Consider the following 16,206-nt stretch of genomic DNA (forward strand, 5'->3'; position numbering starts at 1 on the left):
TGTTATTAAAAAAACAAGAAAAGCCTGAACACCAAACAAAGTTGGCTAGTTGGCCCGTCAAACATTTGTGCCCAGGGGTCTGTAAGTTGATGATCTTTGGCTAGTGTGAACAAGAGGAATTATTACAGCAAACATATTGACATCTGGCTATTGTTGTAAGGTGGTGTAAGACACACTTGAAAATTGTGGGCCTATCGTTTAACCATAGAGGTAGCAGATCAGAAGAAAGTAATTGGAATCATTTTTGTCATGGTCATATGTCAACAGTTTTGGTAGACACTGACAAACCACAACGACAACAATATTTATTTTTGGACGTATCGGAGTAATACGCTGTTTACACAGCAGCTAGTGCTGTAGAAAACCCTCTGAATTTCAATCAAGGAGTTTTGTGCATCAAAACGAATACATGGTATACACTATGGTCGCTCATGGTCTTTAGTGACAGAGAGATCTCTGAGGACTCGGCTGGTACTAATGGCCTTTCTGGTTTTAACTACTATAGGTGGTGAAGATCAATGTGTGCTACTGGAGAGAGAAGGTTCCCGGTTCATACAACGTGAAGCAGCGCTTTCCCTGCTTCTTGCTGACTGAGGGTGAGGAGTCCAAAGAGAACATCTACGGCCTCCCGTCCAACGAGTACCCAGGCCTGGTGAAGGTATGTCACAGTACTGAACCCTCAAGTGTGATTCTACATAGAGAAGCTCTAGATTCTGTACAGACCCCCCATAATTCATGGTAATAATATAAAGTAGACTTTGTTAATGATCATTTATGTTTTAATGTGATTTCATCTATCACATCTATCTGCTTTTCTAGTTGATCATTTGACTTCATTATTCAACATTAGTATCTAAACCAGTGCTGTGTGTGCACTGAAGCAAACAGCTTTTTATTAAATTAAGATACATGCACACACTGGAGCACTGCTTATCTTATGATGTGACTTATTACAGAATACCAAAACATGTGTTGTCTTATAACCATAAACTCAGTTTGCTTACCAGCATATAGTCAATTTTTTTATTGTAGGAATACATTTTTATTAGGGCTGTCAATCACGATCAATCGCAAATTAACCTCACATTTGTATCTGTTCTAAATGTTCTTTAAAGGGATATTTTTCAATTTTGTAATGCTCTTATCAACATGGGAGTGGACAAATGCTTGTTTTATGCAAATGTTTATTCATTGCAACAATCCAAAACAATGACAAATACTGTCAGTGTATTCTCCAGAATAACCTCAAAGCTACTGTATGCTTAAAAAATACGCTGAAAGCATAACATGGCAAACTCAACTCTTGCCCATCAAGCAACAACAGATGGGCACATTGACCTCAATGTAACATTACTTGGTAATACTAACACAATGTTGTGTCCCACTTTACATTTGGAAAGTTTAATTAAACATCTAATTTTTTTAGCAGCTTAAATTTGCGTTAACCCGTTATTATAACCTACATTTTTATATACTTTATAATCAACACAACCCTATGTAGCTTTTGACGAAAAAAAAAAGCTTTATGAAATGTTGAATTTATAAGCAACAACTGACTTGTAATAGGGAGAATGGTGCCTGTGTCATTCCCACTACATGCCCCAAGCACCTGTTTCACGCACTATGTAACTTTGGCGAGCAGGTCCGATCTCCTGGGAGAAATCCGAAATACTTTACGGCACTACCACTGATTTTGGAGAAATTTTTTTTTGGTTTGATGTCCTCCGGCTGCTCTGCCTCAACTCTCTGTGATTTATGGAGGTTTCTGATGTACAGAAAGCTTTACTTGTTGCTGAAGGGGTTATTGCTACGGCTAACAGCTGCAACATAATGCATGTTTAAAGCATTTGTCTAATGCTAAGTTGTTGTAACTCAAATGTACATTGTCCAATCTGCTCCAAGTTCCTCATGCTTGATAAGAGTCCAGGCTGAGGACATCTACATGGCAATATAGATTAATTGTCATAACGCCACCAACTGGCAACAGGAAGTCAGCATTTTTTTACATTATGTTCCAATTTCGGTATCAAATAATTGTAGTGGAAACCATATCCGTGGAGAGTTAAGCAGTAGTCTGGCGATTGGACAGCAGAGCATGAGGCTGCCAGCAGAACAGCAGATTAGTGACATGTCTGGCTGGGACAACCAACAGAGTTTCTGGCTCAGCGTTGGCAGGGGTGGCCAATGGGGGTTTTGGGATTTCCATGGAGTTGGAAAGCTGCGTGAGTGAACGTGTTGGGAGCCATGGGGACTACGCCTCCTCCTTGGGACTCAATGGTACCCCGTGAAAATAGCCAGGCGAATCCCCGCAAAAGATGAGCCCCAGATATCAGGGTGCCTCCTCAACGTGTCAAGAGGCAGCCCGGGGAATCGGGGGATAGAGGGTATGGACCGGCAGACGCAAAACAAGCCAGATCAGGACAGGAAGGCCAAGGCCAGTGGATCAGAGTGGAGGCTGGTTGCTAGCAGACTGGAGGTTTGTAGACTGGGAAGCAGGCTCAAAACCGGAAGGCAGGGATGTAAGCTAGAGGCTAGCAGACTAGGTTAGAGCAGATTTTAAGTCCATCGCCTGTCCAGGTAGCCATTTTGCTGGCCCAGGCTTAGAATATACCTCCCGCTTTGGTATTAAAGCACATCATTCGGCTGGAATGGTGCTTTTGAGAACCACATTGCCACGGTGGTACAATTGCGGTCCACTTTGAAATAAAAACACTTGTGCAAAGTCAACTGTAAAATGTGATTTGTCCTACCTCAACATCAGATTAGTTGTGGGAGTTGTGCTGGGTTTGATGTCATCTGATGGCACATCTCTATTTTGGGCATTATGGCAGGCCAGCAGGAGCTCTCAGCCTAATAGCAGACCACATGCATAGAGGAGAGGGGTGGACAGATGGTGATGCCACGTCACATTATTCACTCTGAGACACTGTCACCACAGCTACTGTATGTCCAATGTTTGGACCAGTTAACATAATTTGTAAAAGATCCCTCAATGAAGCAGAAAGTCGGTTTGGTTTTTACCGCATGGACCTGACAGAATGTTTACTAAATCACAAAAAATCCTGTGGAATAAAATAAAAACTGCAGCTCTTTTAATTCCCCAGCCTCCTCGCTGTGCCTCTGTTCTCTGGTGAGACAGTGGGTGTCAGACCTAGCTGACAGGAGCAGCACACAAGAAGTGTGTGTATGACAGTCACCCCTTTTGTCATTTACCGTTCAAGCTTGCGATAGGAGCACTAAAAGGTGATGTAGACATGTGAAACATGTAATTTTCTGCCTTATTACTTATCTTTATATGAAACTGATGACTAAAATAACCACATTCAGCACTGCATGAACAGAGCTGTGGGATTCTGTCTTAATACAATACTTGCATGCTTTATGTATTTTGAAAGAGGTATTTGTCTTACTCAGGCTACTGAAGCCCTGCATCAAATATAGTTTGCATTTTAGCACAGATTTGAGGGCAATTACAAATATTAGTTTAATTTAATAACCGTTTTGTTGAAGGAATTTGGCTTTGGATCCTATTTTGGATTTATTTGTATTTCTTTCACTTGCAGTAGGCATGTGCTGTATATGTATTAGGCTGGGTACCAAATTCAATACTTTTTAGACACCAACCGAATTCCCTCTAAAGTATTCAGTATTGAAAAATGCCTTGTCATTCAATACCCAATTTCAATACCTAAGGAGTAAATCTCATCAGCGTCAGTGAAGCAATAAGCATGCTGCATGCTTCTACCGAGATCTAATATCGTCTGTGATTGGCTGCCTAATGTTACACGTCGTAGAGAAACCCAGGAAAATCTCTACGTTACGCACAGAGACGGCTCACGTAGTAGGAGCTGAATTTTATTTTTTAAGATTTGTGCAGTAATGTTGTAATTTCTTTTTGCCTTACAAAATTGTTATCGAAAAAATTATCATTTAGGAACCGGTATCTAAGTCGTGGTATTGGTACCAGTATTGAAAATGTTTGAATGATACCCAGCCCTATGTGTACCATGTGTTATAAGGGGTGTGACGAGACACCCAGCTCACGAGACGAGACACGAGATTGCGTTCACGAGATCGAAAAAAAAAACACACACAACAAAGGAAAAGCAACAAAAAAGATGAAAAAAAACCTTCAAAAACACTGGCTGAAAATGTCAAAAATGTTGGAAAAAGCTCAAAAAACGTAAAAAAAAAGAAAACACCCAAAACATTAAAAACGTGACAAAAACGTCAGGGAAAAAAACGACAAAACGTCAGACTATAAAAATGTTGAAAAAAGTGACCAAAATGTTGAGAAAAAAACTCACAACAACGTTTAAAAGACAACACAAGTGTTAAAGTATGCAGGGCTAAGCTTTTAGTGTTTCATATAGACACAATATTGATGATGTCTGACTCTGTGTGAAGATATGCTACCATGGGGGCGCTGAGACAGACCCAGACCAGAGGGACAGGCAGACAGACCGGTCTGATATTGACATCCTCCAGCGGTACATCGCCCGCTGTTTACCTGGCCTGGTCCCAGAACCTGCTGTGGTGGAGAGCTGCATGTATACGGTCAGTATTATTATTATTATTATTATTATTATTATTATTATTAGGGTTCAAACCCTGAAGTGTACATTATATGGCTGCCTAAGCCACAGTGTATGAATATGTGTGAATGGTGCCTGTAATATATAAGAGCACTTTGAGTAGTCGTTAAGACTAGTAACGCACAATATAAATGCAGTTATTATTATTTTCTTTTCATTTTTTGGTTTTCTCTCTCTCTTTTCTATGTAAAATCAACTGTTAACTGACAGTCTATTTCTGTTTGTTGTATTATCTAAGAAAAGGGGCTGCAGCCAGCTCCTTTCTGATCTTGGATATGTAATGTTACATAGCAAAAATAATTTATGCTTCGATGTTAAAATTTGTCTGTGTCCATGGAAGAAATAAAAACAATGTAAAGTATGAACACTCTTCATAATGGTCATCCTCCCATCAAAGTGTTGAGATTGAAGTCTCAGAAGGGAGAGAATTTGAATAGATCTTAATTTTGTTAATCCATTTAACCTTTTATTTTACCAGGAATATTCCCATTGAGATTCAGAATTGCTTTAACAAGGGAGTCCTGACCAAGACAGCAGCAAAAACATCGGAGGGTCATTGCCAGTGTTGTTGACAATTAGTAATTAGTTACAGTTACTAGTTACTTCTCTCAAGTCATTGAATTACTTTATCAATTACTGCACATACAATTAATTAGTTACAAGGGAAAGTAACTTTTGCGTTGCTTTTTAAATATCTGCTTCAATTCTTATTAATGCACATGTAGTACACATAGTACTTTAGTGTTGCTGTGGCAGTATAGGACAAGACAACTGTCATATTTGATCTATGATTGGACTCATCACTATGATGAAAAGTAAGAACTATAAAGCACAATAGATGTGTTTTGAAATCAAATCAATCAACAGAAGTCAGTTTTTATTACCCTTTTGGCAGTAAAATGGAATAACAACTGTCTCAAACATTTTGTCTTGCTGGGGTCAATACATTCTCTACTTTGCTGAGGAATCTGATGTATAAATTTATCGGTCGTCTGAATGCTTCTTGTAACTCCGTCATTTTACAACTGTCCTAAGCATCAGTGCTGTCTTAAAGGAAAACTCCGGGCAAGTTTTCCGTTAATCTTGAATGCTATATGTGTATGAGTACTGCCGATAGCAAAAAAACGAGCCGAATCGGTGCTAGCAACACGGAGCTGCTGCAGCTAATGCCGAGAGCTCCCACTCAGCTAAAACGGCAGTTATGGGGGCATAAGATAAAGAGTGCCTTTGTGCCTCTTAACAGACACAAAATGCAATTAAAATGTCTGTGCAACATGAACAGGGCCCTTACATGACAACAAGATGCATTTAGCAACTTAGCCATTGTTTAAATTCACCTACCCTCTTAGCTGCTAGCTGCCGTCTGGGATGAGTGAGTGTGTTCAGCCAGGCTCCGGTAATAATGATGCCTGTTTCTTGTACAGTGCTCAATTACCTATTTTGAGGGGGGGAATAAACTTCAAAATTTCGCCGCGAAAGCATGAACTGTCCTCTGGAGGACCTCCACCAGACCAGCGGGCGCCTGTGGATCGTGTCGGCGCGGCAGGCGAGGGAGGCGAGGTGAAGTGGAAGCTGGATGGCGGTCAGGACTGCTAGCCTGGCTAAGGAAACTACCACACAATTCGCCACTGCAGAGACTCATATTCACCAACGACAGCACACAAAATGGATATATATGCTACAAATACACATGGAACTGCTGCATGATGATTATTACCGGAGCCTGGCTGAACACACTCACTCATCCCAGACGGCAGTTAGCAGCTAATAGGGTAGGTGAATTTAAACAATGGCTAAGTTGCTAAATGCATCTTGTTGTCATGTAAGGGCCCTGTTCATGTTGCACAGACATTTTAATTGCATTTTGTGTCTGTTAAGAGGCACAAAGGCACTATTTATCTTATGCCCCCATAACTGCCGTTTCAGCTGAGTGGGAGCTCTCGGCATTAGCTGCAGCAGCGCCGTGTTGCTAGCACCAATTTGGCTCGTTTTTTTGCTATCGGCAGTACTCCTACACATATAGCAATCAAGCTTAATGGAAAACTTGCCCGGAGTTCTCCTTTAAGGATCAGTGCTGTCCTAAGGATCAGTAAGGATCAGTGCTGCTCTAAGTATCAGTGCTGCCCTAAGGATCAGTGCTGTCCTAAGGATCAGTAAGGATCAGTGCTGTTCTAAGGATCAGTGCTGCCCTAAGGATCAGTGCTGTCCTAAGGATCAGTAAGGATCAGTGCTGTCCTAAGGATCAGTGCTGTCCTAAGCATCAGCGCTGTCCTAAGGATCAGCAAGGATCAGTGCTGTCCTAAGGATCAGTGCTGCCCTAAGGATCAGTGCTGTCCTAAGGATCAGTAAGGATCAGTGCTGTCCTAAGGATCAGTGCTGTCCTAAGCATCAGCGCTGTCCTAAGGATCAGCAAGGATCAGTGCTGTCCTAAGGATCAGTGCTGTCCTAAGGATCAGTGCAGTCCTAAGTCCTGGCGCCACGCCAGGGGCAACGCAGCGCATAGTTGTGCGGCACCTCTCTCCACATAAGAAATCAATGGAACGGCTGGCGCAAAGCCATCATGTGTAGGTGGCTTTAGGATCAGTGCTGTGTGATACCATTCACCTATGTGGGCACAATGGTATAGCTGTTTTCTTCAATTTGTGTCCTTTTTAATTGTGTTGTATGTCTTTAAATGGACCTTGAGTCTAACAATAAAGCTTTTATTGGACAGTCATTTTTCCATCAGGTGGATATTTCTAGGACAGCAAGCTGAAATTGCCTGAACTGTCAGCCATTGTGTGACTCATTGCGGCGCCGTAAGGTTGGGTGACATTAGATCCTAACCTGGAAAAGATCCGGGGGAATAGGCTGCGTTTGTCTGCTCTGATTATCAAGACAGTGTTAGCATGGTGTCGTTAGCTAGGAACAGTTGGGATCACTTCCCTGACTGTGTCTCAGTTGTTTTTGCGTGTACTCTATATAATTCAATGTGAGTACACAAATGTTGAAATGCCTGTCCCTAGTAGCTGTGATAAATTAGCCTGAAGCTAATGCTTACCTGTTCAGGAGGAAATTAGCCAACTCAGCGTCCTCTGGGATCTAAACTGTCTCCATCTTTCAAATATATTTCCAATATTTACCCAGGGTTTTTTACGTCTCATGCAACGGTTTAGAAACACTGAGCTTTTTTAGGTTGGGTAGAATGAATCTATCTCCATTGATCTGGTTCGTTTGTTTGCTGCTTCCATGCTTACTACAGCTGTAGCACGCTGGGTTTACGTTTTTACAGGTACAGTATATCTGGAAACCCAGCCCGGCTGTCAAAATAGGCAGTACCAACACACAGGCCATAACACAAACAGATATTCCGTCACAGAACGGAAATTTCAAAAGGAGAAAATACTGGCTATAGCATTGAAGAAAAGATAGTATTTCAACTTAGCATGTTTCCTTAATATCTGATGAAATATGGTCATTTTTGGATTTAATACAGTAAATATATTACATATTGCACCTTTAATGATACATTTATCTAAAGGATACATAAAGAACAGTATGGAACATGAACTGGCTCCAGAACTCCAGGAGGCTTTATGTCAATCACTTGAGCATCAGGCTGGTAACTATGTCATTGCATATGGCTGTCTTGTTACAGGAAGAATATATAGATGACAGTTCCAAAAGTGTCATCTCTTCAGTTCTGCAGCAGAAATCCCTTGCTTTTCAGTCGTAAACTTTACAGACATGCACACCACGTTTCAAAACAGCACTGAGCAACACTTTATGCAAAACAGATCAACTCTGGCTAGCTTCATTTACATTTTCAGTCTCAGTAGATACCTGCTACATTAAAAAGTTGTTACTAATGGGTAATATGTTGTTAGCAATGATCCCCAAAGTGTTTTGTGTGAAAAGAGCACACATGCACTTGGTCCCTTTTCACTCCAAAGGTAACACAGGGTTTGCTCCATAGACATTAAAAGAAATGGACCAACAGATCCCATTGATTTCTACGGAGACCAGTGAAGGCTATTAGAAGCACTTTTCTGGTGAGCGCTGAGCATTACTGTGCAGCCTTCAACTGAGCTTGAAGACGTAGATGTGACGTAAACAACCTGTCTGAAAGTTGTAAGTCTTCTGGTAGCTGTGGAATCTTACAGAGACGGAGAGCATAGGTATGGAGATAACATAGGCACAGGCTAATTATTGCTAACTGGCGTGTTTTTATGTGTTTTCTGTATATACAGTCTATGGTCGGACTCAGTTTAAAAAATAGCCTTTTAATGCTTGTCAGCAACTGGTCATATGGCCTTGTGTGCTCTGATTAATTTGGCATGCAGTTAACACACCAGTCATTTTCAACCAATTTAGGTTGAATGAAAACTCTTCTCCTGGCTGTTCTTTAAAAGTGATGAGTCTTCTTTAAGAGCAGTGTAATGGATAGAGACTGTACAGACCCTGTACACCCATACAAGTGTTATCAGTTATTCAGGCTGATTGGACCTCTTCCCAGGACTGTGTGGGGGTGTCTAGACTGATTGACTGACATCTTCCTGAGTCTCCTGTTAGCATTGCTTAACCTGTGAGGGCGGAACAAATGACAGCTTTATCATTCTTATTGGTAGAAAGAAATTTTGACATAATAAGTTCCCATCAAAGCTCCTGCCCACCTTCAACCTGAGCAGAGTCTAATCAGCCGGAATAACTGATAACACCTGTGTGGCTGTTCAGAGGCTTTGTAAGAAACTTTAAGTGTTAAGTTTGTGTGATTAATTTGCAATTCATTACGAGTTGACTAGGGACAATCATTTGATTAATCGCGACTAAATATTTTATTTGATTGACAGCCCTAAAGAACTCTTGAAATTTGCTGTGGATATCAATGGTCCACAGAGGGGAATTTTAGTCGCCCCTTAACCTTTACCTGTTGTGCAAAATTGCCAGATTGTGACCAGATTGCCATGACATTTAATGTGCAAAAATCCCTTTTGAATCTGTAAGGTTTTAACCCCATTACTGCTGAGACTAAGAATAGCTAAATGATGTGTTGGATTTCGGTTTAGTTTTTTTTGACAGGCTTAAGTGTTCATGACAAGATATGGCCATGAAACGTTTGGTGATCATTGATTGTTGTTTAGGTACATTAAACCACGTTAAGCTTTTTCACGTTACACGTTTTAGAATGTCCCCGGGAAATCCCTAGTAAGCAAATCAAATCGCTTCATTTTAGGCTGCACAACAAACGAATTGTCTTGAAAAACATCCGACCTTTGTGATTGTTAATTTGTCGATATTGAAAGTGAGATAGTTTTTTGGGTTCTATTTGAACCCGTTTACCCCCTTCGATAGCTCAGTTGGTTGAGCGGAGGACTGTAGAGTGTAAACGTATGACATCCTTAGGTCGCTTGTTCAAATCTGACTCGAAGGAGGTACATTTTCATGTTCTTAACACGAAAACACTAACGGAAGTAGCTAGTCTGTGCTAATGCTAGCAACACCTGTACCCTCTTAAGATAGCTTGACTACCTTCGCAAAGTTAGCGGTTGAGTCCACTGTTTTACTGTTTTATTTATTGTTTGTAGACACAAAGGGTATAACTGTTACATTGAAGATGACGTTTGTTGTGTTTTTTCTACAATAGTGCTTGTATATTTTGGCGACATCATTGCGTTAGGTGTGGTGAAAAATTCAAAAAAACTTTTAGTTAAATTTATTACCGGATAGGATAGGTAACGCTAACATAATTTTGCGACACACCGGACCCCTCTTCACCCTTAGCCGATTCTTCACTCAAGGTAACATGATAGAAAACAATTTCCTGTTACTTTAAACTTATCTTTTACCTTCTAAATCTGATTCATGATTTTATTGCTACAATACAGGTACGCTATATATGGTTTTTCACTATATTACAGTTAGGGATGATTTACTTTCGTTGTGGAACATGTGCATTAATATAGTGACGTCAGGTAACAGGGTCCCTCATTGGGCGATTAGCTCAAATGGTAGAGTGCTCGCTTAGCATGCGAGAGGTAGCAGGATTGATGCCCGCATCCTCCAGTCCTTCCTTTTACTTGAAAAAGGATGACTTCTCCGGACTTCTGTCCAGTTTTTTCTGCAAGACGACTTCATGCCAAGATGATTGCCGGACGCCAGCTACGAACTCAGACGGTGAGTTCGTAGCTTGTAGCTTGAGTGCTGGGCACAATGCAGTTTTGTACAAAAACCAGCGGTGTACTAATAAACTCATAAGGAACACGCCAACTTATTGGGACCTTAGCTTATTCACCGTATCCCCCAGAGTTAGATAAATCCATATATATCCTTCTCATCTCCGTGCGTGTCGTAACTCTGTCTGACGCACCCAGCGCTAGCCTAGTTTAGCACAGATCCTGGACACGGTCTTTTTGGAATGGATGAATGGATTTCAGCAGCCAGTAACAGGACTGCATCATCAACAACACAGTTAAAGCTATAGTGAGTAGTTTCTGTCTCCCCCATGAGGAATTCTAGGTAATGACAACAGTGTCAGCGCATCCACATGATACAAGCCTTCCGTGATTGTGCACCACCCCCACCCCTCCTCCACACAGTTGCTAGTAGCCAAAGAGGACACAGAGGATTAAAAAAACATGGACTATTCAGAAGAGGTCATTATCTTCACTTGAGTGTCTGTGTGTGAATGTCGACAGACGACACAGTCTTCTGAACATAGCCATACTGAGAACTACAGAGAGTTATGTGGAGCTAAATAGCTTTGTATTAACTCATTTGGCAATGGCTTGAATGAAACGGACATTCATTAATATAAAATAGTTGGGCAATAATGTGTTTAAGTTTATTATTAAACTTTAAACCGTTGAAGTGTACACCTTGCTTACTGGCTGTAGTTAATGTATTGCTGAATATTACTCAAATGCCATTCTCAGGAAATAGATTCTGTTTAGGCTGGTTATTCTGTTTAGGCTGGTTGTGTGTGTGTGTGTGTGTGTGTGTGTGTGTGTGTGTGTCCTCTGCCCTCCGGCAACACAGCGAGGCAGCTTTCACCACGATGATCACAAACTGAAGCTAAAGGAAAAACATTTCTGCGACCTTGTCCAATGCCCCTGAATATCATGACAGTCACGCTCTTTTCTCACTTAACAGCAAGTGTTTTGTTCCATTACCACTGATGACAGACAGTTAAATTACATGTCTCTTTAAGGTTTCAGTAAAATGTTGCCTTTTGTCAGGGGGCATTATGTATTCTATGATGGACTCTTTCATCCAGTTAACATATTTTCCACAAAGACTTTGACAGGAGTAGAGACGGAGCATGTCTATCCTTGTCAAATCTGTTTTGAGGACAATCTAGCACTTGCTCAGTTCACTATTCATGTCTCCATATAGTGGAATGATGGGGCAGGAGAAAGAAGGCTGCAGCACTCTTGGCTAAATGTCCACAATCTGCATTGCTTTTATCAGACAAGAGCATTGGGCTAAAGAGTCAGAATCTATGAGATACCATCTCAGCTATGCGCTTCTAAAGCCAAATTGTATGGTTCTGCGGAGGCTCCACGTATAGCTTTCTCCATAGCCTACGTAAAGTGGCCTGAAGTTTATATTTGTGCGTTGGTGTGTGCGTCGATCTCTTTAAGAGAATAGCAGGGCCAGTATGTGTGTGTGGGGGGTGGAGTGTGTGGTAGAGAGAGTGACGGCGATTAGCTTTGGAGCGAGTAGCGACTCTAGAGTCATAGTGAGAGAAACAAGGTCCGTTTTCGAAATCACCTACTACATACTACAAACTGGAGTAAAATGAAAAAGATAACTTGTTGAGCTTTGCGTTTTTAGTTTGTTTACTTTAGAAGATGTTAAAACACGTCTTTATTTATGTGAACACACACTAATTATGAACTGAAATATTAAATCTAATGTTTATAAATGTTAATTTATTGACTGTCAAAGACAGACAGGTATCTCTGCCCTGTCAGTCGCTGCTCTCCCTCACATCTGCCTGCTCCGTGGCCGGTGTGTGTGAGTGACAGCCTGGTCAGTGAGGTTGTTACGTTACTCCCGCAATCTCATGTGGAGCTTTATAACTCCGAAAAGGCAGACAAGCACAGGTTCCAGTTAATCTTATAATGGATATGTGTTATTTAAACAAACGATCGGGAAAATAAACGCGATTTCGAAAACAGCTATAGTGGTCTCCCCTGTGCTGTCTGACCACGGTGGGACAGCTGTAGCAGGAAAAGTTAACCCTGTCCTTGATTTCATGTTGTTTATGGAGAAGGAGAACCAGGAATTGAGTCGGGGGGGGAAATGAAACGCTACCAAGCCACGGCTGTGCGTCGCTGCGACGTATTGTAAAATGTTTCGAGAGGTGCATGTCAGGCTACGGCGTAGGGTCGGTATCTCCACGTACCTACGTACGTTGCCACAGTGTAGATTTAACACAGAAGCATAAATCACGCTTGCACCTCCACAGTTCAGGGTTTTTATTGGCTTTTGCTATTTTTATTCTCAATTCTTGTCATTTTGTTGCTGGTGATTTTCCTTTGGGGCTGGCTAAAACCTCTTTTTGGGGGCACCAAAAATTCTTCTATGCAGGACAAAACCCTGCAGTTCATACTTTTCAAACCAACAGGTTTGTAAGCAAGATTCCAGACTGGCAGCTTGGTCAGAGTGAATCGGTTTATCCTATAATCTGGACCATCTCATTTTTATTTTGGAACTTTTTTTTAATCTCTTCATGTTTTGTTGTTTTTGCAGCAAACGCCTGACCATCATTTTGTGCTGGACTGCCACCCTGTCTACAGCAACATTGTGTTTGGAGCAGGATTCTCAGGTACAGCACAATACACTTAAAAAACATCTCCAACTAAATGAAAGAAATCTATGAAATCTATGCAAGGGATCGTCTTTGACAGGCCATATATATATATATATATAACACATAACTACTGTTTATACATATTTTGGGGAAGTAAACATGTCAAACTTATCTTTTTCAGTATGGGAACTAAGCAAGGTTGTAGGTTTTGTTTCAACATTAGGGGGGACAAATTATATACAAGGTGTCTGGGGGTCCTCCCCCAAAAATCTTTTGAGTGTCAAACACTTAATTTCCTGTGTCTGAAATCCTTGGAAAACATATAGAATAGAATATCTAAGTGCTATCCTTGTCAATTACCAAACATCTATGAGGTAATATATGCCTAAATAAATACATAAATAAAGAATGCTACTACTGCATACATATTAATGCTAAAAACACATAGGAGACACACCCATACAGGCATCCACATTTAAAAATTGCACATAGCCCTATTGACATAGATCAGTGGTGGGAACTATACTTCAATGCACTTGTTGGATGAAAGCTGTTTTGTAGTCTGTTTGTTCTCAATTTTATGGACCTGTATCTCCTGCCTAACGGCAGTAGTTTGAACAGTGATGAGTCCTGTAGGATGGTTTTGGCCTTTTTGAGTGAACGGGAGCTGTGAAGTTCTTCCAGGGAGGGGAGAGGGCAGCCAGTGATTTTCTGTGCTGCCTTTGTGACCCCCTGGAGCTTTTTCCTCTGTGCCACAGTGCAGCTTGGAAACCACACACAGAGACAGTATGACATGATGCTCTCAACTGAGCAGCGATATAGCCCCCTTAATCGTTATTTTTTACCTCTTTGTGGGAAGTGGGTTGGCTTTCATATTTTTTTGAGGGGGGAGATTTCTACCACCCGTTAATCAGTGTTTTAAGCCCCTGCCTGGAAGGCACTAGGATTAGGCAATGGTTAGGGTTAAGGTGCCTTGAAGTCAACGGTTGCAGCTGATGTTGGGGGCTTAAAACACCATTGAGCACCTCTAGCTATTAGTAGAAGCTGTAGCCTAGTAACCGCTGAAGCCAGCAGCCTTCTAGCTGTGAGAATGTATTTGAAACAATTATGAAGATGCTGTATCAGAGCTGTACAGTCACATAAAGCAGACTAAGGGTGCTAAAAGCTCTGTGAGGCTGAACCAGGCATACAGGTGCTTTTTGCTAAATGCAATTGGAGCATGCTCTCTATGCCAATGGTAACATGCTGGTGTGTAACAGATAGTGGGCGTTTCTCAATCGGTGTTCTTCTATTGACTTGTGTTCTTGTGTCCCTGTGAAACGTCATCTTGTGTTGTCAAAGTACTGTCCCAATACACAAGTTCGCATTTCACCAAGAAATGTTGTTGACACGCCCATTTTACCGAGGATGCATTGGTTGGTAACTTGTATGAACTTTGCAGCACCCGTATCCCAACATTCATTTCAGCATTCAATGATAGACGGGTTTCCGGTACATAGACAGCCCAAAAACTGGACAATTTTAACAATTTTCGCAATCTTATTCATCAATAAATTCATCACTAAATTCACTTCTGAGAATATTTTAGGCGAGAAATGAATGGTTTAGATTTTGAATATAGGCAGTCTTGCGAAAATCTTTGCCGAATTGACAATTTGCTCCAAAGTTTTCGGCGTTTTCGGAGCTCCATAAAGTGACGCCGCCGCCAGTTTGCGCCTGCCGGGGCCGTAAGCTTGTCGCTCAGACAGTCACACTCGGAGACCCCGCTGTAAGCCAGAGGTCTTTTAGACCGGTCCCATAAATAAGAGGCTTTTATTTCGCCGTTGACGGATCGTTTGTTTAAATATCACAACACATGTCCATCATAAGATTAACGGGAAACTGTCTTTTCGAAGTTAAACTCCATAAGCACACACACACACACACACACACACACACACACACACACACCGCAGCTTCACACACACACACACACACACACACACACACACACACACACACACACACACACACACACACACACACACACACACAGCGCATCAGGCAGAGGCAGGCAGAGAGATATACCCGTTTCTTTTCGGGAGACTTGTTTAAATTATGCCATAGGCTATACATTATATTTAGTATTTAGTTCATATTTTTGGTGTATTTGTTTTCTGATTTTAGAAGTTGAGTTTCAGTCTGTATGATAAATGAACAGTTGTACATAAAGTGGCATGCTATGACATGTTATGTAGACTAGGGGAGACCCCAACCTTTATAATTTGAATTGCTAATTTCCATCTGTCCCTGGGCATATACAGTGCACTACAATAATATAGAAATGATAATTCCACATAACACTAATAGGAACACATAGGACACACCAGTGCATATTTATTTTTTAATTAGTGGGAATGCTGTTCAACAGCATTCCAACTATTGTTATTCGTTTTTTTATTATTCTTATTCCGTACGCTTTTTGGCTCTGCGTAACTTCTGCATACTTTGAGCTATTTAAACCATTCAACTTTTCAAATGTTCAGCTCTTTCAGCTAATGATGGGACTTCTTCAACTTTTTTTCTACTATCTATACTTTTTAAAATTTTAAGCTTTTTAACACTTTTTTTTGACATTGAAGTGAATGAGAGCAGGCTTCAACTCCTTAAAATCTTCTTCTGCTTCAAAATGTATCTCCTCCTACATTCTTCCACCTACAGATGTAATTCAAACTTTAAAATGTTCACAAAATATTCAGCTATCCAGTTCAATCTTTTCAGTTTTATATCTTTTACAGTTTTTGAGAAAAAGCTGTTTAAGTTTAGTGATCTTTTCAG

At 40.9% G+C, this 16,206-nt stretch overlaps 1 protein-coding gene across 1 annotated transcript in view; it reads left to right on the forward strand.

Annotated features, from left to right (window-relative positions):
* The window catches only part of pipox (pipecolic acid oxidase), a 90,186-nt gene that overhangs the window by 55,461 nt on the left and 18,519 nt on the right, over positions 1–16,206 (forward strand). The window contains exons 5-7 of the mRNA XM_028574502.1: positions 506–658; positions 4,408–4,557; positions 13,329–13,404. Coding sequence (XP_028430303.1) covers positions 506–658; positions 4,408–4,557; positions 13,329–13,404 — 379 coding nt within the window. The remainder of the gene's footprint in view (positions 1–505; positions 659–4,407; positions 4,558–13,328; positions 13,405–16,206) is intronic.

The sequence above is a fragment of the Perca flavescens genome, chromosome 3 (genome assembly GCF_004354835.1).
Source record: "Perca flavescens isolate YP-PL-M2 chromosome 3, PFLA_1.0, whole genome shotgun sequence".
Taxonomy (NCBI): domain Eukaryota; kingdom Metazoa; phylum Chordata; class Actinopteri; order Perciformes; family Percidae; genus Perca; species Perca flavescens.